This window comes from Aulonocara stuartgranti, assembly GCF_965226115.1.
Source record: "Aulonocara stuartgranti genome assembly, chromosome: 7".
NCBI classification, from domain to species: domain Eukaryota; kingdom Metazoa; phylum Chordata; class Actinopteri; order Cichliformes; family Cichlidae; genus Aulonocara; species Aulonocara stuartgranti.
In genome coordinates this window covers 61,173,873-61,196,225 of record NC_138945.1, presented here as the reverse complement: position 1 = coordinate 61,196,225, position 22,353 = coordinate 61,173,873, and the positions used below count along the sequence as shown (strand labels likewise).

The window sequence follows — 22,353 nt, the reverse complement described above, 5'->3', positions numbered from 1 at the left end:
GTCCTGAGTTCAATTCCACCATCAGGCCGGGGTCTTTCTGTGTGGAGTTTGCATGTTCTCCCCGTGTTTGCGTGGGTTCTCTCCGGGTACTCCGGCTTCCTCCCACCGTCCAAATACGCATTCAGCTTGTGGGGATAGGTTAATTGGATAATCCAAATTGCCACTAGGTGTGAATGAATGTGAGTGTGAATGGTTGTCTGTCCCTGTGTGTTGGCCCTGCGACAGACTGGCGACCTGTCCAGGGTGTACCCTGCCTCTCGCCCTATGACAGCTGGGATAGGCTCCAGCACCCCCCGCGACCCTGAAAAGGATAAGCGGAAGAGAATGGATGGATGGAAAAAAATCCTGCGGCCCTGACGACCCTGATTAGGATAAGCGGAAGTGAATGGATGGATGACTGTAGTAATCAAGTGTACCACTAGGGGGTGCTAATAGCTTAATTTAAGAAACGCTGCATTGAAGAATGATAATAAAATGCTTTAAAAAAAGGTGTTCAACTCTTTGGAGAAACTGCAATTAAAAAAAAGAAGACAGAACATACGTGAATCCTTCACATATTTTTTTTATTACAACCCCATAGTTAAATGCATTTATGGGGATTTTGAATTTTCTGTCATTACAAAAAACATTTTAAAACCACAAGAACATAACAGATGTTTTTGGTAGAGATAAAAACTGCAAAATTATGATTCTGATTAAAAACATTTTTGTTGTTGAATGAACAAAATGGACTCACGAAACTATAAAATTCATACTTATTTCTGTATATCTGTCTGGACAGGAAAGTCTAACTATGACAGTGTGTGCAAATTCATGTTAAAACTAATCTGACATGACCCATAATTAATGAAACAAAACTAATTTGAACTAGTAATTTATGGTGACATAGTTGCAGTAATTTACTGAAACGTGAATAAAAATGGAAATACAGTATAGCAACTTATCCATAATTTATTTTAGCCCTGCCACTTCTTCTTTGGTCCTCCACTTGTCCAGTGTCCTCATATTTTTTAAGGACACACTGCAAAAGATGCTAAGTTTAATTTCGTTGGTGCAAAAACTATTTTATGCCTGTAAAGCTTTGTTATCTTTGACATTTTTTGTAGATTCAACTAAAGGAAAGTGAACAAATTCCCTTTTATTGCAGCGAACTTCTAGTAAAAAAATTGGCTATATATACAATTTAAAAATAGCTTCTGTTATATGTATACACAATAAAAGTTCATATTGTGTGGCTAAAATGGAGGCCCAGTGATGGTGCCTTTTATCCTTGAATGATTCATAGGTCAGTGTTACGTGGCTTAAGAAACAACAACAAAAACATTCATCTTTGTATGGTATAAGGACTGGACTGGAAATCGGAAAAAAAATGAAAAAGCAGCCAATGTCCACAGAAAAACTTTGAAAGGCTCTTTTTTTCATAATGGTTATTTTATGGGTTTTACACTGAGATGACAGCTGAGTAAATTTCGTTGTATCCGTTTTATTTTGCGTGCACAGACACTAAAGTGTTTATTAATGGTAATAGTAGTGGTAGTAGTAGTAGTCAGGGTCATTATAGTTTTGTAATTTCTAATTAGTCTTTATTTTTATTTCATTTGGACTTTTTGCTTTTAATTGAGGTCAGTTAGTTTTCATATTGGGTTCCCTTGTTTCAGTTCAGTTTTTATGTTTTGAAAATGTTTATTTTAGTTTCTATTACTTTCTCAAGTCTCCATTAGTTATTATTGTATATTGAGCACAGATAACAACAAAGTAACAAACACTTAGGCAAAGGATTTTTTGATAAGTTTGCAAAATTGTTTCAGTTAGTTTTAATTTTAAATAATTTTAAATATTTTTTATTTATTTTTTTCTCAAAGGGCTAGTATTTATATTTATTTTATCTATCTAAAAAGTAATATTTTCACTCCTGGTTTTTAATTTACTTGTAGTTAGCTATATTGACCTTGGTAATAGTAGTAGTAGTAAGCCTGGGGAGCTATTGCTCCAGAACACTTTAAAAAATTACAATAAAATATTTTTTCTTGGCTCCTCGGATAGACTGGCGGCTGCTGCAATGTCCTCTGATAATAGGTAATTGAAAAATGACTGAATTCTTTCTTCGGTGGGATGAAGGTAGTTGCGACCCTTTCCACCCGTGTTGGAGGAGTAAAGCTGATAGTCCAGCCCAGCAAAGCAGAACACTGTGACATTATTAAGCCCATAAAGCCGCCTCTGTCAGCGGCCCTCCTCCACTCACTGCAGTGTTGTCCCGCAGCCCGTAAACACGCTACCGTCTGCTGCGCTCTCATCTCCTTCCGTCCTACGTAACCCGCTAAGCCCCGCCCCCGGCCTGTCTCTCACGCACCAGTTACGTCTGACCGTAAAAAATAGAAACTTCCAAGATGGCCGAGTCCGTGGACTCCATGCATTTCGCAGCAAACAGCAAAACAAATTCCCCTAAACCCCTGATAGCTAAGCGACCGCCGGAGAGTCGTCCGCAGTCTTCCAGCGACATTTTCCCACCGCCCCCAAAGAAGGTCCGGGTGGAGGAGAAGGGCCTGAAGCACAGGAAACTGAACGGAGAGGTGTGCGCAGGGGAAAAACACAACGGGAAGCAGAGTTGTGGGAGCCCAGCGAAATGGAGTTTCGGCCCGGCCAAGGCGAGCCACTCCACCGCCGCCGCAGTGCCCGCCACCCCTGTCCGGAAAATATTCAAAATCAGCAACTTCCTCGCGTCGCCCCACAAAGTAAAAAAAGCGAAAGAGAAGCGACACAAGGAGAAGAGCAGCGAAGCGCAGCAGAGCCCGGGCGCTGCTGTGGAGAGAGTGAGCCCAGCTAGCTGCCATACAAAGCCCGAGAACGGCGACGTGAAAATGCTACAGAGAGGTAGGAGAGCCCAGCCGGGCTGCCCTGTTTGAACCGCGTTCACACACTTTATGGGCAAATTAAAACCCACCCGCGAAGCAGTACTGGTCATAAAAACACATTTTAGACATTATTACATAATTTACTGTAGCTCGGGCCCAGTGTTTATTGGGCCCAGATGGTGATATATAAACACACACGTGGAGCTGTTTGTCCGTCACTTATGTCTCCCAGCATGGATGCAGCAGCATTTCACCTCGCTGTCCTCTCTCGTTTCCCCTCCTCAGATGACCAGGTGAAGGAGAAAGACAGGGAGAAGAAGAAGGAAAAGAATAAAGAGTGGAAAAATCACAAACTGCCACCTGTCCACGAGATTGCCAGAGAAAACGGAGAAGTGGTTTCTCCGCAGAAAGGTAGTAATAAAATCCAGCATTGGGCAGGGGAGCTGAAAGTGAGAAACTACAGCACCGATTGTTTTTTGGGGGGATAATTTCAGGTTATTTCAAGCCCTTAAACATGTTTTGTATTTCAAATGTAAAAGCAGGTGGCTTCCATGTGACTAAATGCATTATTTTAGATATTATGCCAGAATTTTGGAAGTGTTTTCAGTTTTAAAAGGAAGTAAATGTCCTAAATGCAATGTAGAAACATGGAAATATAACACAGCAGAGCAAATGAACTCACCTTTGAAGAGTTGCCAAAAGATCAGCTGTTTCAAAGTAAACTTTACTCGTAATATCAGTTTAGCTAGAGATTACAGGCTGCAAAAGCTGCTTGTTATTTTAAACACGATCTTGTCTGTATGACAGAGTCTAAGGAGAAGCCCAAGGCTGGTTCTGAGGAAGACCTCCTTCTGAAGAAGCTCAAGAAGAAGAAGAAAAAGAAGCACAAAGATGGCGAGCGGACGAAGGAGAGGCAAGGCAGACCCAAAATGTACCACCGCTCGTGCCAGACTGTGTGTTCAGGGGTGTCCCTGGGTCTGCCGGAGTTGCTCAATCAGATTAACGTGAACAGCGACAGCAGCAGTCTCAACCACAGTGCCGCACAACACCACCAGGATGCTGCTGTTTCTGCGGCTACCTCCACCTCCATCTCCTCCATGGTCAGAGAGAGGCTCAGCTACAGCCCCCCGCTGCACTGCAGCCCGGCCCCGGGCACGGCTGGCCTGGAGTTCAGACGTCTGATTCACATCGAGCAGCAGGCCAACGGAGGTGCGTCTGTGGTGCACGCCTACAACGAGGAGCTGGCCTGCCTTTCTCCGGCAGAGATGCAGCGCTTCGCCGATGAATTTGTGACCCTGTCGTTCAGCGATGACGAGGCCCAGGCAGCGTGTTTCGTGATGGGAATCATCCACGGAGCTGCGTCCTACCTCCCAGACTTCCTGGACTACTTCTCCTACAAGTTCCCCAACGCACCGGTGAAAATGGAGGTGCTCGGGAAGAAGGACATAGAGACGACCACCATGGCCAACTTCCATTCTCAGGTGAGAATGAGTTTTGGTTTTTAATTTTAGTTTCTGTGCTGGAAAGCATGAAAAGGAGAGGATGCTCAAGTGTCTGCTTTGATACTGTAAAGTGTCACTTTGTAGTCTGGAGGCGTGAGCAGCTCAGACTCTAACAGTGACAGGCTGAAACACCACTTCAACAGTCTTTGTCCGCACTGTTACCGGGTAGAGCTTTTCGGGACTCGTGCTGTCAGAGGGTTTCTGTCTTCAAGTGGTCTCATTGAGCTGTGAGCGCGAATGGTGTGTGTCTTGAAAACCTCTTCAAGGGCACCTTCAGGTGGACTCACACCTTTAGTTCAGGTGCTTGAAGAGAACAGGAAAAAAAGGTTATAGCAGTGTTTCAGATACTTATATTTTTCCTGAGGTGTCAGGTAAACACAACTCTTAACTTTAGCTTTCTTCTGGCTGAATTTCAGCAGATCATAGGTCATGTTGTTATCAGTTTACTTAGCAGGTTTCCTTTTGGTTTTGTTCTAGATTCCTTTTTACTCAGATGATTCAAAATTGACAAGATGTAAACAGATCAGACATTTTTTTGCACAGCATTTGTTGTGAATCAGACACTTAAGCATTTTCTACAGTCAGTCAAAAAAAAAAGTTTCTTACAGGAAGTGTTTTCTTTTTAAATTATTAAACTTGTAAGCTGCATCACTTTGCATAAGAAGTGTCCACCTACCCATGGCCAGAATTTCATGGTAGCAACAACAAGATTGGATGGAAATATAAATGAGGACAGCTGAGCTTTTGCCTGGTGGATGTAGTCAATAGAAAGAAAATACTTCCTATAAGAAATAGCTCAAAACAGTGTTTGCTCAGGTAGGCGATTTCCATTTTGTTATATTCAAGGCAGATATCTCCAAATATATTTCCAAGCACTACAGACCAGAGCAAAAAAAATATGTATGTGTGATTTTTGGCATGAATTGCTCCTTTAAAACATGGTCCATGCATTAGAATAAATTAACTCTTAATTTGAGTTTCAGGTGTCTGAAGAAGTGCCAGGACCTAACTTTTCATTTTATCAGTAATCGGTCTGCATCTGTTTTTACTGACAGTGTCTTAGTGAAGAAATCATGAGTTAAAGGACATCCAGCTCATATTCAGCCATCGGTTTAACATGCTCGCAGAATTTTGGCGAATCAATTTAGGTCAAGAAAAATAACAATTATTCATGCCAGAGACCCCTCGCTGGGAAGAAAATTATTCCAAGGGCTCTCTCTCCTTCGCTCTCGCTTTCTCGATTGGACTGATATTCCAAGTGCTTTGTAATCAGATATTGCTTCTGCTTGTCTGGCATCATGACTTTAACATAAGGCAGATGGTGCATTTCATCCTGTTGCTAGACTCACTAAAACCAAACTTTGTGCAACTGTCAGCAGATTTTCCCGATTTATCTCCTTTGGGATTAATGTTGCTTTATGATATGGATCCTGGAACAGAGTTATCACACAGTATTGTGCAAAAATATTGAGCCAGCCCCCACTTCTTTGTATTTTGCTTTAAAGGAGCCAGATTTTCTTGTAATCTTTAAAGTGGTCTTCAGCAATAGTTCTCCATGGTTTCCAAAGGTCTTTTTAGTTGAATCAAATGAGAAATTTTCTCAAATTTTGAAATGTCAAAGATAACACAGTTTGACAGGTGTAAAATTGTATTTTTGGAACAATGTGATTCCCAAAGCTGAAAACTTTGGAGAAACGCCTCTGAGGTATGCCAGACTTTTGGCTCATATGTATGGAGGAGGCGAGATGTACAAAACGAGTATCTACAGCCATCTATAATACATGGTGGAGGCTTTGTCATGGTGTTGGGGATCTTGTAAACATAGACCTATGAATGCAGAAAAGTACCTTGAGATTTTGATCCACTCTGCAATACCATCTGGAAAGCCTCTGATTGCCAAGGCTTCATTTTTCAGCATGACAGTGATCCAAAACTCTCTGACAGTGCAGAAAAAGCATACATGGGATAGCAAAACGCACACAACGAGTCATGGATTGGCCTCCCCAGAGTCCAGACCTCAATTGGAGCAGTTTGGGATTATCAGCAAACTCTGTTTTTGCCAGATATACTGTATTTCCATGCTTGTACGTGTTTTTAACAAATCGCTGCACCTGCGATGTAGCTTTATATTTTGACTTTATTTATATAATTATTCATTCATCCATTCATGTTTTCAATTCAGTTTATTTCAAGTTTATTTCCACTGTGGGTTCTCTCATCTCCGCTGAGCTTTTATTAGTTCAGTGCTAGTTTAGGCACGATGTAAAAAGTTCAGAAGGGTGCACAACACAAACACCACCAGCTGACTCGGGTGTGTTCATTCACAATGAACTCATCCGAAACTCTGGCTGATTGGGACCCACACCCAGTTTCACACCTTGGCTCAGGCGATTAGAGGATCATCAGGGGGTCCTTTTGACCCTCTGTGGGGGGTCACTCCCACTAGGTTTATATCTGGGACTCGCCACCATTTGACCTTAGAACTGAAGAAGCTTCTCGGATGAGAGGTGAAACGTCTTCAAGTAACTTAAAGAAGTCCAGACGCTTTTCTTTGCAAGCTCCTTTGACTACGATGACCTGGATGACTGAGAACCTTCACAGACATAAGCTAAAAACTAGTTTTCAGACCCAAAGAACCAATCTAGTGACTGAAGAAAGCTAAATCATGTATTTAAGTTGACAGTTACGTGAAAATTGTATGCAGAAAAAAACTTTTTCACTCTAACGTGGGTTTTATTCATCAGAAATCAGTCAAAAAATCCTCAAACAAAGAAACCGAGTAAAAGAGGAGAGAATACATTGTTTATAATATTATGGCAAAAAAAGAAAGATTTTGTCTAAGATATATGTATGTGTCTGTAAGTGACATGTGCAACAATGTAGCCCACACAACAAATTACAACATGAAAGTTCACAGTAGAGTAAGAAAACACAGAGCAACTAATAAAAATGCAAGCATGCAGCATTAAATATAACACACATCAGCGTAAAGTTAATGGTCACAGATCTGGTTCTTCTTTAGCCATCATTTAAGATGAGTTTAGACTTTCTGAATGTCTTAAATCTCTAAAGGATACATATTACTGACAGTAAATTGATACATGTTATATTACCTCAGTGGTGTCAGTTGTAAAACTGTGTTAAAACTGTGCAACAATGTATTGTGGGCACTTTTGTCCTCCTGCCTTTATTTTGGTATTGCAGTAATTTGTGAAATTAATAAAACAGAGAAAATTATAGCTTAAGAAATATTATAGAAATGAAATGCCTCTGGTTTCAGAACTTTGATAGCGTGATTAGAGAAAGATGTAAGTGGTTTGATAAGAGGCAGATGCCCAAGGCCAGGAGGTTATACAATATGGTGACGCCAATCTCTAAACCTGCTTACCAGCTCTTAACAGTGCTGCTCAGATTTAATTTAATTGTTTTTTTATGCATTTGTCCATCGTTGTTAAACCAAAATGATTCCATTATGTTTGTTACTGGAAACACAAAGAAACTGTTTGTAAGCAGTGTACCTCCTGGTCCAAGCAATTTGTTAGTTTGGCTGCAGAAATGCAAATAAAACTGAAGTGTCAGCATGTTTGTAATCCATTACCTGTGTTACACACATTAATGTCATTAATATAGAAGCTAATTTGTCCTTGTGCAATACCTGCTTTAGTGTCTCAAGATGTAGGTTTAAGCCCCACTTTGAGCAGTAATAATTAAACCAGGTCACACACAGATCACCTTCAAATGCTTTAAGATCTTGAATGATACTGTTTCTTACTATTTTACTACTCTCCCTTTTAGCCATAACAATTATTTAATTAGATTATTATCCTCTGAATGTGTCAGTAATTGTTGAGCTGCTACCTCTGTGGAAATTAGAAATGAAAATTGGAAATGAGAAGCTGTTTTCTCCCCCTGATTTGAAAACAGGAATAATGAGAGCTCTTTTCTAGTGAACTGTGTAGGTGATTTTTTTTTTCTTACATACGATTAAAAAATGCTTTCAGCTGACTATAATAGAATAGGAAGCCTTTATTGTCGTTGTATTCATGGCACAGTGAGATGGTGAAGCCCCCCTGAGTAAAGTGAGCGATGTACTCGCGGCCGTGTCGCTGTCAGACATGTCGGAGTTTCTCCAGACACTAAGCTCACATGTGGGAGTAATGGATTGTAGTATTGCACGTGTTTTATTGCACGGCTTGACTTGAGAGTGCTTTGTGTCACAGACCGAGTAGACATGGGTCTACAGTTTACACTTTAGGAATCCCTGTTTTTAGATCACGGTTTATGATGTGACTTATTCTGGGCTCAAATCATTTTACATAGTTAACAAAGTGAAAAATGCATAAAAAATCTTTTAATAAAAGAAAAATGGGATACAGATTCTTGAAGGTTTTAGTGGACATGGTTTTGGCTGGTGAGAACATGTTTTAGGGGAACATTTGGTCTGTTTAGCTATTACACGTTCCCTCATTGCAAATCTTTGCACATTATGCTGAACATTTTTTTTTTTTTAACATTTAACACATGTACCTGTAAATGAATAAAAACTCAAATCGTCTAACTCCTGTTGCCTCGGTTATCACATCTCCGCTTTGTGGTGTGATGCATGGAGATGTACTTCTATAATATGCTGTTTTATGCATTTCCATTTATTTTCTGTGGTTGGTAAGACAACAGCAGAGGAGAGATGACAGGAAATGGGTGAAAAGTCCTTTGCTGGTTACAAGCTAGGGTCATTTAGTTAATGGTTTGCGCCTCGACATTGAAACCGCAGGGCTGCGTTAATTGATTGTAATTTCTAACGCTGTTATTCAGCCCTTGCAGGATGTTTAACTGTCTTCCTCTTTGTGTAAACACCGTTTTTCCTGGTTAATGGCCATTTGGTGGTTAACTACACCTGTATGCAAGATTAGGTCCTGTGGAGTTAAAGACGTTGAATCTGTTTTATTATTTGACAGAAATCTATGCAGTGTCCTGCCATTTCTAACTGTCTGATAAGCAGAGTGACTTTTATGGTTCAGTGAATAATATTCCAATTAACAAAATAACTTTAAATAATTAATTTATCACCATGCAGCTGATTTTCCTTCAGCTCTGGGTAAAATCTTTCTATGCATAACATAGACACATGCATTGCTGATCTTCTGGGATTTTCCAACAAAACCGTCTTTAGGGCTTAGAGGATTCTTGGCACATTTTGGTCTCCTTAGTAGTAACTAAGCATTTTTTTAAAATTCCACAGCTTACCTGAGTATTGTTACTGACAATATCCAAGCCTTTATGACCACAGTGTACCCATCTGATGCCTGAACATTACAATGGATTCACTGTACTCAAATAGCCTCCATGGATCTTAATCCAGCAGAGCACCTTTGGGAAATGCAGCCAATAAACCTGCAGCAGCTGTGTGATGCTATCTTATCAATATGGACCAAAATCTGATGAACGTTTCCAGCCCCTTGTTCCAAAACCTAAAGCAGTTCTGAAGCCAAAATGAGGTCCAATCTGGTGCTAGTGAGGTGTACCTATTAAAGTGGCCAATGAGTGCATTTTTAGTGTCCTTAAGTATTACAGGAGTTATCAATAATAATGAAATACAGCAGGAAAATAAATCCACTAACAAAGAATAGCATCAAATGCAGAAAAAAAGATTGTTTGTTCCAAAAATCATGTAGAGAAAACCCAGAAAGTGCCGACTTTGTTGTGACAGAACAAATTACATTTTGGTTAAAAAAAGCCCCCCTACAATAGAAAATTAGTGCTATCGCTGTTTGGCTGTCTCAAAGAACAGAACTTAAACTCTTTGTGTGAAATGTGTGTTGGGAGATTACCTGTACTATCTCTGTGTAATGTATTTATCATATAAACATCATCTGTTTATGGTCTGTTGACATATTCTGACATATGTTTACTAAATAAACAAATCTTCTGCTCTAAAATTTCCACCAAGATGAATCCAGTTGGATCTTTTGTTAATGCAATGTGTTATCATTAAAACCTTATCACTACAAACCCTTAATGATTAGTTAGGGGTTAAAATTAGAAGTACTTGCGGTACATTACGATGCAGGAAGGAAACAAACAGCCTTGTGGCAGATTGTGACAAATGATAAAACTTTATGAAGTGCTGTACGTCATCATGTCTGCTCCATTGCATTTTGTGTTACAGATTTTTAAGTCTTCAGTCTGTCAGACTGTTTGTCCTCTTAATACTGTTTGTCTTCTTAATGAGGGCTTTATTAAGGGCAGGTGAAGTGGAAGGGTTCCTCCATTTATGTTATGAATGCATAGACTGTGTTAACCTCAGCTGCTAGATGAACATGCCTATAAAAGGTGTATATAATGTTTTAAAAGTAGGGATGCCACTATTAGTCGACTAGTCACGATTGCGTCGACTATCAAAATCGTCGACGACTAATTTAATAGTTGACGCATCGTTTGAAGCTTTGCAAGATCCCAAAAGACGCAGGAATAAGTAGTAGGTTTTAAGAGTGTAATAACGGACTGAAACAGAAGATGGCAGCACTGCATGTACAAGGATGCCAGCTGCCGTTAAACCCCGAAGAAGAAGAAGCGGTGTCCTGTATCGTAGCTGTGTCCAAATTCAGGAACCGCATCCTCCTGTGCCCGCATTTGTAGGCCAATTACGTTACAGCGACACGACGAAGACTGTCCAAATTCGAAGACTCCGACAAATGAGCCCTTCGTTTCCCCAAATTTGAAGGATGGGTCGGATGTATACTTCGTGGCCCAACCTATCCCAGAATTCATAGCGCGGCCCTGCTCAGTTTCCAACAATGGCGGCAGCTAGTTGGTTTTAATATTACTCTTATTATTCTTTCTGGGTCACAAAATAAACGTTTAACATATTTTCAGACGAGTATGTAGCTGTGTAAACCTCAAATATCTGCTCAGTTTATCAAGACACCACATATTTTCAAAAGCGCTCCGACGTTTTCGGAGACGTCTGTTACCCACTAGCTCGATAGCTAGCCGGGGGCAATGCTCACTGCAGCCGGTGGGCAAATCGTTTTCAAACCACCGCAGTCTTTCGGTACTCAGGTTAAACATATGGAAGTCACTTAGATAAGTTAAAAATCTTATTGTTTGGCTTTTATCAGTATTTTATTTGTTCCTGAGTAAATCGGTTTGGCTGAGATTAAAGTTATAGTTTTTACACAGCTGAATAACGTCAAGCAGACAACTGATTATCAGAAGTGTGAGATGCTCGAGAATATACTCCGGTGTCCTGTTATATTTTAGATACCAAGGAGCAGACGGCTGAGTTTATTAAACTTCACCGAACAATCTGCAAATTTCATTAAAATGTAATAAACTATCATCTTGTCTTTATTTTTAGTTAGCACATATCTTAAACACTTAAAGCTGTAAACTAATGATAGTTATATAAGAGCAGATGCATGCTGGTGCAATAAGCGGTACGTTTTATGTCCAATGGATGCATGATCTGATTAGTCGACTAATTGCAAAAATAATCGGTGACTAGTCGACTATCAAAATAATCGTTTGTGGCAGCCCTACTTAAAAGCATCTTGTGCAGCAGTAAAACAGCGTGTCAGGTTAACATTTAGATTTATTATTACCTGCTGAGTCTAATCTGTGTCCTCTGCGGCGCCTCCTGCAGGTGAAGCGGACATATTCCCAGGGAACATACCGAGCTGGGGCCATGCGGCAGGTCAGTCTGGTCGGAGCTGTGGATGAAGAGGTCGGAGACTACTTTCCCGAGTTCATCAGCATGTTAGAGAAGTCTCCTTTCCTGGAGGTTTGTTTGCTTGCATCTGTATTTCTGCACAGCACTGGAGTCAGTGGCGTGTCAACATCTGTTTAACTTCTGCCTGTGAAGTGCTGCAAGGTGTTATGTAACCCGACGTTTCTCGTCCTGTGTTTGTGCAGCGGACCCTGCCCTGGGGAAATTTCTCCAGTCTGCGGCTGCAAAGCCCCACAGAGAGTGACGACGGCCCCATCATGTGGGTCAGACCTGGAGAACAGATGATACCTCTGGCAGACATGCCAAAATCACCTTTCAAAAGGAAAAGGTGTGTTCGCCCTGTCTTTAAAGCAGCTGCATTTATCTTTTAGGGGTACCTGCACATCTCGAATTTGTTGTGACTCTTGTAAATAAATGTATTTCAGGTCCACCAATGAGATAAAGAACCTGCAGTACCTTCCTAGAACCAGTGAGCCCAGAGAGATGCTGTTTGAGGACCGGACGAGAGCTCACGCTGACCACATCGGTCAGGGCTTTGAGAGGCAAACTACTGCAGCTGTCGGTGTGCTGAAGGCTGTGCGCTGTGGAGAGGAGTGAGTTCAAAGTGACATCTTCTTATGTTTTTAAGCTTATCACTTAAACATCTGTATAAGAACAGCTGTGTATTATATATTAGACTAACAGAGATGGTTACAAATTTTATGAAGGTAAAACGGCAGCAGTCAAGACAGGCAATGTAAAATACTGACATTTACAGTCAAGGTCAGCTTATTATTTGTGTGCTGTTAATTCCAAATATCATGATATTATATAATAATATGTCTACAGTAGCTTTTGCGTCTTTTTCTTTGCTGATTAGAGATTGATCACAAACGTTGTGTGTATTCTTTACAGCAGCGACACTGCTGCGCGGATCACCAAAGACGTTGTGTGTTTCCACGCAGGAGATTTTCCAGATGTGGTTATGAGGCTGCAGCTGGATCTCCACGAACCCCCACTCTCTCAGGTGGGCCGGCGTTTTTAACAGTGTCTAGGGGTACATGCCAGATATAAATAAATATTTTTTTGTCTCTCAGATCACGTCTTCTTTAAAAAGTGTGCAAATATAAATTTTAAAATGATAAAAAATAATAATTAATAGATTGCCTATATTTGCAGCCCATATCTTTCAACACACTGTATAGTAGGGGTGCAACGATACACGAAATTCACGGTTCGGTTCGATACTTTGGTGTCACGGTTCAATATTTTTTTCGATACAAAAAAAATGTTCATGCCTTTTGAATTTGTCATTTATTAAAATTATAAATATATATTTTAACTCAAAAGTACAGTTTTTAAATTTAACCCTAACCCTTGTGTAGGGCTGGGCGATATGACCCAAAATTCGTATCTCGATATTTTTTACCTAGACGGCGATATAAGATATATATCTCGATTTTTTTATTTTTTATTTAAAAGCCATAAAGTAGGAACAAAAAGAGAGTTCTTAGTCAAAGCTGTGTCCCAGATGTCACACAGGCACTTTTATTAACATAGAGCATAGATGTACATAAAATTTACTCAAAAATAAATTATGAGCATTTATTAAATAATAATGCTCCATAAATAAAAGAAAACAATGTTGTTTTTGTGCATAAAAAAAAGCTCACAATTGTGGAGTCAAAATGTAAACTAAAAGACGCTGAGCATAGTAACAAAGACAGATTTCACAGCTGCTCTGTTCCCAACTTCTACTGTGTGACTGACAGCTTTGAGTTTGAAATCCTCTTCGTAACCACATCTCTTAACAGGTGCCATTTATGGTCCTTATACACACACAATACGGTAATATTACGTTGAAGCACAGTACGTATCTGACAAGCCATCAAGCGGTGCAGCACCGTAGCTTACCAAAGTCGTACTAAAACATTTTTTGACAGATTGCTGAGCGCTGTGTTCCACATAAAATCGGTTCATGGCCATCAAGCACAACCAGAATTCATACATAAGGCGCGCTGTCAACTTTTGAGAAAATGCAAGGATTTTAGGCTGTGCAGCGCCTCTGGGCTGCATGGAGTTAGCGTGGTTAGCTAGCTAACACGTTGACGCCGTCCAGCCCCACGCACGGGTCGATGCGCAGTAACTCGTTAACGGAGATTTGCCGTGTTCATCTTGTCGCTTCCTGCAGGTAAAGCGATGGGGGAGGAGGGGGAGTTGTGTTCAGTGAAGGAGGGGCGAGGCCGAGTAACGTAAAGACAAAAGTGGACTAAAGAGAGGCAAACCTGCGGCTCCACAAGTATAGTTATGACGTAACATAGACTATATCGATATAAAGGATATTGTCACATCTTATATCTCGTATAAAAATATATCGATATTTTTTTTAAAAACTCGATATATCGCCCAGCTCTACCCTTGTGCGTGTTTTTTATTTTGACAGCGAATGCGCACCTGCGGACCACTTATGTGCAGCCCTGGTTATATAGCTCGTCATATTGCAGCCACAGAAATTATTTTGTCCATGAAACCATAAAGCTGCACTTTATTTTTGCCTTATAGTCTGATTTGTCATAACTTCTCCGTTTTGTGGTAAGCTTTTCTTTGGCTGTCACTTCTTCACCCTGACCTGTCTTATTTGGCTCAGCAGAACTGAAATATAAATCCTGCTGCTTTTACACACGCACTCACATAACGGTCAGCGATTCTCTGCGCGATCAACCTCTCACATGTTTAAGCTGCGGGAGATTTCACTCGTCATGTTTGCGTAGTAAGCTAACGATTAATAAGACGATGTCAGAGGAATTGGTGCGCAAATTATCATCACTCACCAATCAGTGCTGTCCGAGCGATTGCAAAGTGAAAGCAAAAAAACAAGCGCAAATTCAAACGCGATTTCAATATGTCACATATTGACAGTGGCTCACCGATGCCAATGACATAATTACCCAGCTACATTTCCGAAAGAATGCAAAAGCATTGACATATATTTTTCCTTCCTACAATAGCCCGACGGGCAGGACAGAGATAGATTTTGGTAGCCCGACTGGAAAAATCGCTAGCCCCTGGACGTCGGGCTAGCGATATTGCGAGCCCTGTATCTGATTGAGGAATCACTCATCTTTGGAAAAGAGAGTTTATTACAGAGAATCAGAATCAGAAAGGGTTTTATTGCCAAATGTTGAGCGGGTTTACAACATTAGGAAATTGCTGCGGTGCTTCAGTGCAAACATACTGTTATAAATTAAGCTTAAATAGACATGAAAATAAAAATGAGAATAAGAATTAAAAGTGCTAAGTAGATAGATAGATATATACATGATATATACATGAGTACAGGTGGTGATCAGTGCCAAACATGGAATGATGCAGAAATGGCTCTTTCCGAAATAAAAGCTATACTACAGCTTCTTCTGGGCTATATTCTCAGCAGCATATTAAACATATCAGGTCCCCATAAGGAGACTCATGTGCTAACGGTTGTCTAAATGACTCGGGTAAAGTTTGTAGCATGCATGCTTGTTGTTTTTGTACTAGGATGATGTAAATGTGCAGTCATATTTGTTATGTTCCCACTAGTGCTTTCAGGTTAATCTCGTTGAAATGACCTTAACGCCACAACATGGCAAATCTCCGTTAACGAGCTACCCCTGATTGCCCCGTGCATGGGGCTAGACGGCCAACACGTTAACGAGCTAACTGCGCTAACACACTAGTTCCCACCCATGTAATTGAGCATTGCGTGGCACATCCAACATACTGTTTTACTTTAGTCCATGACTCGCTTACCTTCAGGGTCATACGTCACATGAAAACCAAAATAATTCCAAACGCCAGATCTGAATGAGGGTGGGGGAGGTTTAATTTGCCATGTTGCAAGGAGAGCTTAACTTCTGTCTCACTAGCTTGCCCTGCGCTCTTCCTTCTGACTATGCTGTCTGTGTTGAGCGCTCAGTGGATCTGCGCTCGACAGTGTAGCCTAGGCGGAGTAGTCGAACGCAGATTCACTGAGCGCTCAACACAGACAGCATCGTCAGAAGGAAAGTTGATGAAATAAATTACAAATTTTGTATTGTTCGATACATATGCGTACCGAACCGAAAGCACTGTATCGAACGGTTCAATATCGATACGAATATCGTTGCACCCCTACTGTATAGCTCATAAAATCAGCAGCAGTAATTTAAAAGGTCGTATAAATACAGAGTGCACCACCTGTTCTGCACTGAACAGCAGCCAGACTTGGTTGTTGGGCTATAAAACACATATGCTGGCTTTTTGGAATATCCCCAATTTTTCCCTCCCCGGGGCAAATGTAGATGTTTTAATTTGCTATTTCAGTGGTCTTCCTCTGGGAGAATTTAACTCCATAAATGATTAACCTGTAAAACACAATTCAGATCTTGCACTAATGGACACTGAGCATCAATAAGTCTCACCCACAGCGGAGGGGAAACAGTTCATAGCTCTCTGTTGGCTTTTTATTGTGTGACGGTGCCTCTTTGTCAGCTGTCTGCTAAAAAACCCCCACTGAAAATGACAAAAAGCTTTCTGTCAGATGGGATGCATTACTCAAAATTATAGAACCTAAAACTAGGCTTTTACAGGGAGTGCAGAATTATTAGGCAAGTTGTATTTTTGAGGAATAATTTTATTATTGAACAACAACCATGTTCTCAATGAACCCAAAAAACTCATTAATATCCAAGCTGAATGTTTGTGGAAGTAGTTTTTAGTTTTAGCTATTTTAGGGGGATATTTGTGTGTGCAGGTGACTATTACTGCGCATAATTATTAGGCAACTTAACAAAAAACAAATATATACCCATTTCAATTATTTATTTTTACCAGTGACACCAATATAACATCTCCACATTCACAAATATACATTTCTGACATTCAAAAACAAAACAAAAACAAATCAGCGACCAATATAGCCACCTTTCTTTGCAAGGACACTCAAAAGCCTGCCATCCATGGATTCTGTCAGTGTTTTGATCTGTTCACCATCAACATTGCGTGCAGCAGCAACCACAGCCTCCCAGACACTGTTCAGAGAGGTGTACTGTTTTCCCTCCTTGTAAATCGCACATTTGATGATGGACCACAGGTTCTCAATGGGGTTCAGATCAGGTGAACAAGGAGGCCATGTCATTAGTTTTTCTTCTTTTATACCCTTTCTTGCCAGCCACGCTGTGGAGTACTTGGACGCGTGTGATGGAGCATTGTCCTGCATGAAAATCATGTTTTTCTTGAAGGATGCAGACTTCTTCCTGTACCACTGCTTGAAGAAGGTGTCTTCCAGAAACTGGCAGTAGGACTGGGAGTTGAGCTTGACTCCATCCTCAACCCGAAAAGGCCCCACAAGCTCATCTTTGATGATACCAGCCCAAACCAGTACTCCACCTCCACCTTGCTGGCGTCTGAGTCGGACTGGAGCTCTCTGCCCTTTACCAATCCAGCCACGGGCCCATCCATCTGGCCCATCAAGACTCACTCTCATTTCATCAGTCCATAAAACTTTAGAAAAACCAGTCTTGAGATATTTCTTGGCCCAGTCTTGACGTTTCAGCTTGTGTGTCTTGTTCAGTGGTGGTCGTCTTTCAGCCTTTCTTACCTTGGCCATGTCTCTGAGTATTGCACACCTTGTGCTTTTGGGCACTCCAGTGATGTTGCAGCTCTGAAATATGGCCAAACTGGTGGCAAGTGGCATCTTGGCAGCTGCACGCTTGACTTTTCTCAGTTCATGGGCAGTTATTTTGCGCCTTGGGTTTTCCACACGCTTCTTGCGACCCTGTTGACTATTTTGAATGAAACGCTTGATTGTTCGATGATCACGCTTCAGAAGCTTTGCAATTTTGAGACTGCTGCATCCCTCTGCAAGATATCTCACTATTTTTGACTTTTCAGAGCCTGTCAAGTCCTTCTTTTGACCCATTTTGCCAAAGGAAAGGACGTTGCCTAATAATTATGCACACCTGATATAGGGTGTTGATGTCATTAGACCACACCCCTTCTCATTACAGAGATGCACATCACCTAATATGCTTAATTGGTAGCAGGCTTTCGAGCCTATACAGCTTGGAGTAAGACAACATGCATGAAGAGGATGATGTGGACAAAATACTCATTTTCCTAATAATTCTGCACTCCCTGTATAAGCTGCCAAACTTAAAAAACAAAAGTGTGGAGGCGACTAAAGTGGATACTGCTGATAAGACACTCACTATGCCCATGAGTGTCACTCTAAAGCTAAAAATTAACTTAAATTAACAGAAAACTAACACTCACAGGGTGCTAAACTTAGCTCTGGAATCTTAAATATTGAGCTGCTGGCAGGTATTTTGTTGGCGTTACAGCCTTCAGTTGCACCTTGTGGAGTCTAATGTTTTCCTCTTCTGCATATGACGTGTCGGCTCTGGCAATTGGCAGATGAAAGGCAGGGTGTTGCTCTTCTCTCCACCTTTAACTGTTTGGCAACTACACCAAAAATTGTATCAGTGATCATTCACCCAAATAAGTTCATAGCAAGTTTTTTAGTGAGAAGCTCTCATGATTTGCTTCAGTTGACCAAATTAACAGCAAAACAAATCAATGAGTTTGCTTCATTTTTAGATAACAAGTTATTCCAAAATTCCGGTTCCTGAAAATGGGATATGTGAGGTGGGACTAACTCACCTCACCCCTGTGCACACCAACAGAACTGTTCGTGAATATATTTGCACACTCTGGTTGTTGAGACCATATTTAAAACCCTAACATTTCATTTGTAAGTGAAAATTGAAGAGTGTGTTTCTAATCATGCTGTTTCTCCTGGTTGTGTTAAAAGCAAATGTATTCTAATATATTTGTTATGACAGCATTAAAAACTGTTGGGGGTTTTCTCAAAAAACTTTCAGAAAGAGTGCCTAATGCTGCTTTAAGTGTAAGAAAACACAGATCTGCTATCACCGCAGGCATGTTTTCACTCTCTGAGGGGTTGTTGAATATCATGTGCTCCTGTCCTTGCCTCTACAGTGTGTGCAGTGGATCGATGACGCCAAGCTGAACCAGCTCAGGAGGGAGGGGATCCGATACGCCCGTATCCAACTCTACCACAATGACATCTACTTCATCCCCAGAGGAGTTGTCCACCAATTCAAGACAGTGTCTGCTGTCTGTAGTCTGGCCTGGCATATCCGACTTAAACAGTATCACCAACATGAAGAGAAGGAGGAGGAGGAGGTGGTTAAGGAAGAGGAGACATGTTCACCAAGACAAGTAACATGTTATATTAAAAAAGAGGAGGAAGAGGAGGAGGTAGAAGCGACGGAGTGTGACCTTGCTGTAAAGGCAGTGACGAAGCTGGAGGATGAGGAGGACACGGGGAAATGGGAGGGGGCACCCCCAGACACTCCGACACAGATTTTCAATGAGGAAGAGCGAGAGAACAGAGCTGACATGAAGGAGTTGTCAGCGGCACTGTCACTACCTTTGGTCAAGAAAGAAAGAGATGAATCTGCACTCAGTCCCACACTAATTGAACCTCAAGCCGAGGAAGATGTAAAAGAGGAAGGCAAAGGAGCTGCAGACACCTGTCAGACACTGCAGATGGACCACGAGGAGGGCAACAGAGTGGATAGTGCCCCTTCAAAGCCATCACAGCAGATTAGGAAGGAAAGTGATGTGGAAGAAGAGCGGCAGCACAAAACATCAGGACAGGGCCTGAAAGAGAAAAGTAAAGAGAGTATTCTGAGCACTTATAACGCACCCCAAATCAAAAAGGACAAAGATAAAGGCAGAAGAGAGAAGGATGAAAAGGAGAGGGTGAAAGAGAAGGAGAGGAAGGAAAAGGACAGGAGTAAAGAGAAGGAAAAGGATAAAAAAGACAGGGGGAAAGACAGAGAGCGAGAGAAGGACCGGGTGAGAGAGCAAGAGAAAGTTAAGACTGAGGGAGGACGAGAGGGTTGCACAACGACGCAGATACTGCCGCAGATGAAGAAAAAAGAGGAAGAGGAACGGACGAGAGAGGGCGGTAAAACCGCCCCAACCAACCCGTCAGCTCAGAGAGACGAGAAGTGGGCCAAGGAGTGGGACTCAAAAACGCAACCCCATGTCAAGAGAGAGAAGGAGCATGACAAGGACCGGGCAAGCACGCCTGCTGCGGCTCACCCACGGCCAGACAGAGAGGAGGCTCGAGACTCCTGCACGCATAAACACAAGTCTTCCCATGGGAAGAAGGAGAAGAGTGGCCACAGGGAGGGCAAAGACGGCAGCGCGCTGGGAAAATGGGGGAGAGAAGACGGAAAAACTCACAAACCTGCGAACGTTCAGGTTAAGAAAGAAGTAAAGAAGGACAGAGATGTCAGCAGCAAAGAAGAGAAGAAGAAACCTGCTTCTGGTCCTGCCCAACTAGAACACAAACAACCACGGACACTGGTCACCTTTGACCTTTTTAAACCCATGGAGGCCCATCAAACTTTGGCTCTTTCCTTCACGGACAGTAGACCCAAGAGCCACCATCACAGTGACTCTCGAGGCTCCTCGTCTAAGCCTGCATCTGACAGTCGGACTGTTGCGCTCTGTAAAGGACCAAAAGTAAAGGACTCGGTGCCGGGTAAGCCCGGGTCAGCGCTACAGGATACAGCGCCACAGCAGCACTTATTAAAACAGCCCCTGAAAACACACACCCCCCAAACACAGAAAGACTTCTTAATATGAATGTCTAGATGTCTAGTCTGCTTTTCTTTTCCTTTTTTCTTTTTACTGTACAATTTGCGCCAAGGCTTTGGTAAAATATTTCAAAGTGCATCCTTACTTCAGATACCACAAAAGTGAGCGAAAGCTGCTTTGACATTGCCAGACCTCCTGTGACGCAGTGAAACGAGGGTGCGCTCTGCAGGTATTTTAACAAGGTCTAAGAATGTAAGCTAAGTAGCTCACTTCACGTTTGTTAGCAGATGTACGTAGGCTTTATATAAAATGTTATGTGACCCCGTGTGTCAGTGCCTGTGCACTACTTAGCTTCGCTCTTAAAGCACCTATTTTAGGTACTGGTCTCGCCAGTCTGAAAACAACCATCCGTACTCCCCTGCTGTAAGAACGACCTTTGTTCAGTGTTTGAGACATCAAGGAGATCCCTGTGATCTCTCTCAAATCATCTGTTTATCGTTGCTCATGCCGATTTGGAGGTTTGTTATTTTTAAACCTTCATATCAGAGCAAGTAGTTGTTTTCAGACTGGACTGTTGGACTCACACAGGGCTGTAAATGATACTGTATGTACCAAAACTGTACAGTATAGATGTTATTAGCACCAATGTGAGAAAATGTATACAGAAATTGCATATATTTTTTGTAAGACAGGTTTTATTTTCCATAGAACTTATTTATATCATTTACTGTCTGTTTTTATTTGAAACCGATGTATGTGAAAATTCTGTTGTAAATACATTTTATTTCCTAAGAATTGGTAGTGTGATTTATACTCTGATCAGAACCTCTCAATAAATGGTTCAAAATGTTGACTTGGTCAGCGTTAAAAGTCTCGCCTGTGTTTTGTATCAATGAGGTCACAGTCATTTGCCTTTCTGGCTGCTGGGTCAGGCATGCAAAGCAACAGTCAGGGCACAAGGCAGGTAAAGAAGAATGTGGAGGCAGGGGTGGGGCAGAAGGATATTATGATAGTAGTTAGACCTGTTATAATGGTTTGGAGATGGTTTTGCTACATAAAGTCAAGAGAAGAGGTGAAGATGCTTGTGTTTTCACTGGGAGCGACCAGGACAGGATTACAAATGAGTAGTTTGTGTGAGAGGGCAGGATGATAGGTATAGGGTGAGATGGAGGCAGATGATCCACTGTAGGGACCCCTAAAGGAAGGGGCAAAAAGAAACCTCAGATTATGGCAGGATGTATTCCAAATATGCTGTGAGTGTGAACTCTAAGCCCCTCCCACCAGAGAAAAACAGTAAAAATAAGTCGCTGCTTGCTTTTGGCTCCATGTTGAGCAAAACTTGACTGGATCCTAGAAGAGGTGGTACTGTGGTGTTGTAGTCCAGGAGGAATCCCAAATGCGGATAAATTGAAGGGTTACATCAGGAAAAATCTATGCCAAATCAAACATGAGAATCCCAACTTCTTGGAGCATAAGGAAGCAGTACCTTCTTAACTTTAATTTTTATTTTCTCATCTAATACACCCTCCTGACCTGGAAATCAGTATGCCGTGCTGCAGGATCTCTAGGTTCCTGAAAATGCATCTGGAGCATAGGTTTGCTGGACAAGTTACAATAAAGGATACAAAGGTGTATAAGAGGA

General features: G+C 41.5%; 1 protein-coding gene across 1 annotated transcript; it reads left to right on the top strand.

The window, feature by feature from the left end:
- Positions 1-2,298: 2,298 nt before the first annotated feature.
- Positions 2,299-22,346, top strand: LOC309711078 (lysine-specific demethylase RSBN1L-like). The gene is made up of 8 exons (XM_082541099.1): positions 2,299-2,871; positions 3,138-3,263; positions 3,660-4,333; positions 11,997-12,134; positions 12,266-12,408; positions 12,506-12,673; positions 12,975-13,086; positions 19,077-22,346. The coding sequence occupies exons 1-8, from the start codon at positions 2,388-2,390 to the stop codon at positions 20,757-20,759; spliced, it is 3,528 nt and encodes a 1,175-aa protein (XP_082397225.1). The 5' UTR covers positions 2,299-2,387; the 3' UTR covers positions 20,760-22,346.
- Positions 22,347-22,353: the final 7 nt, after the last annotated feature.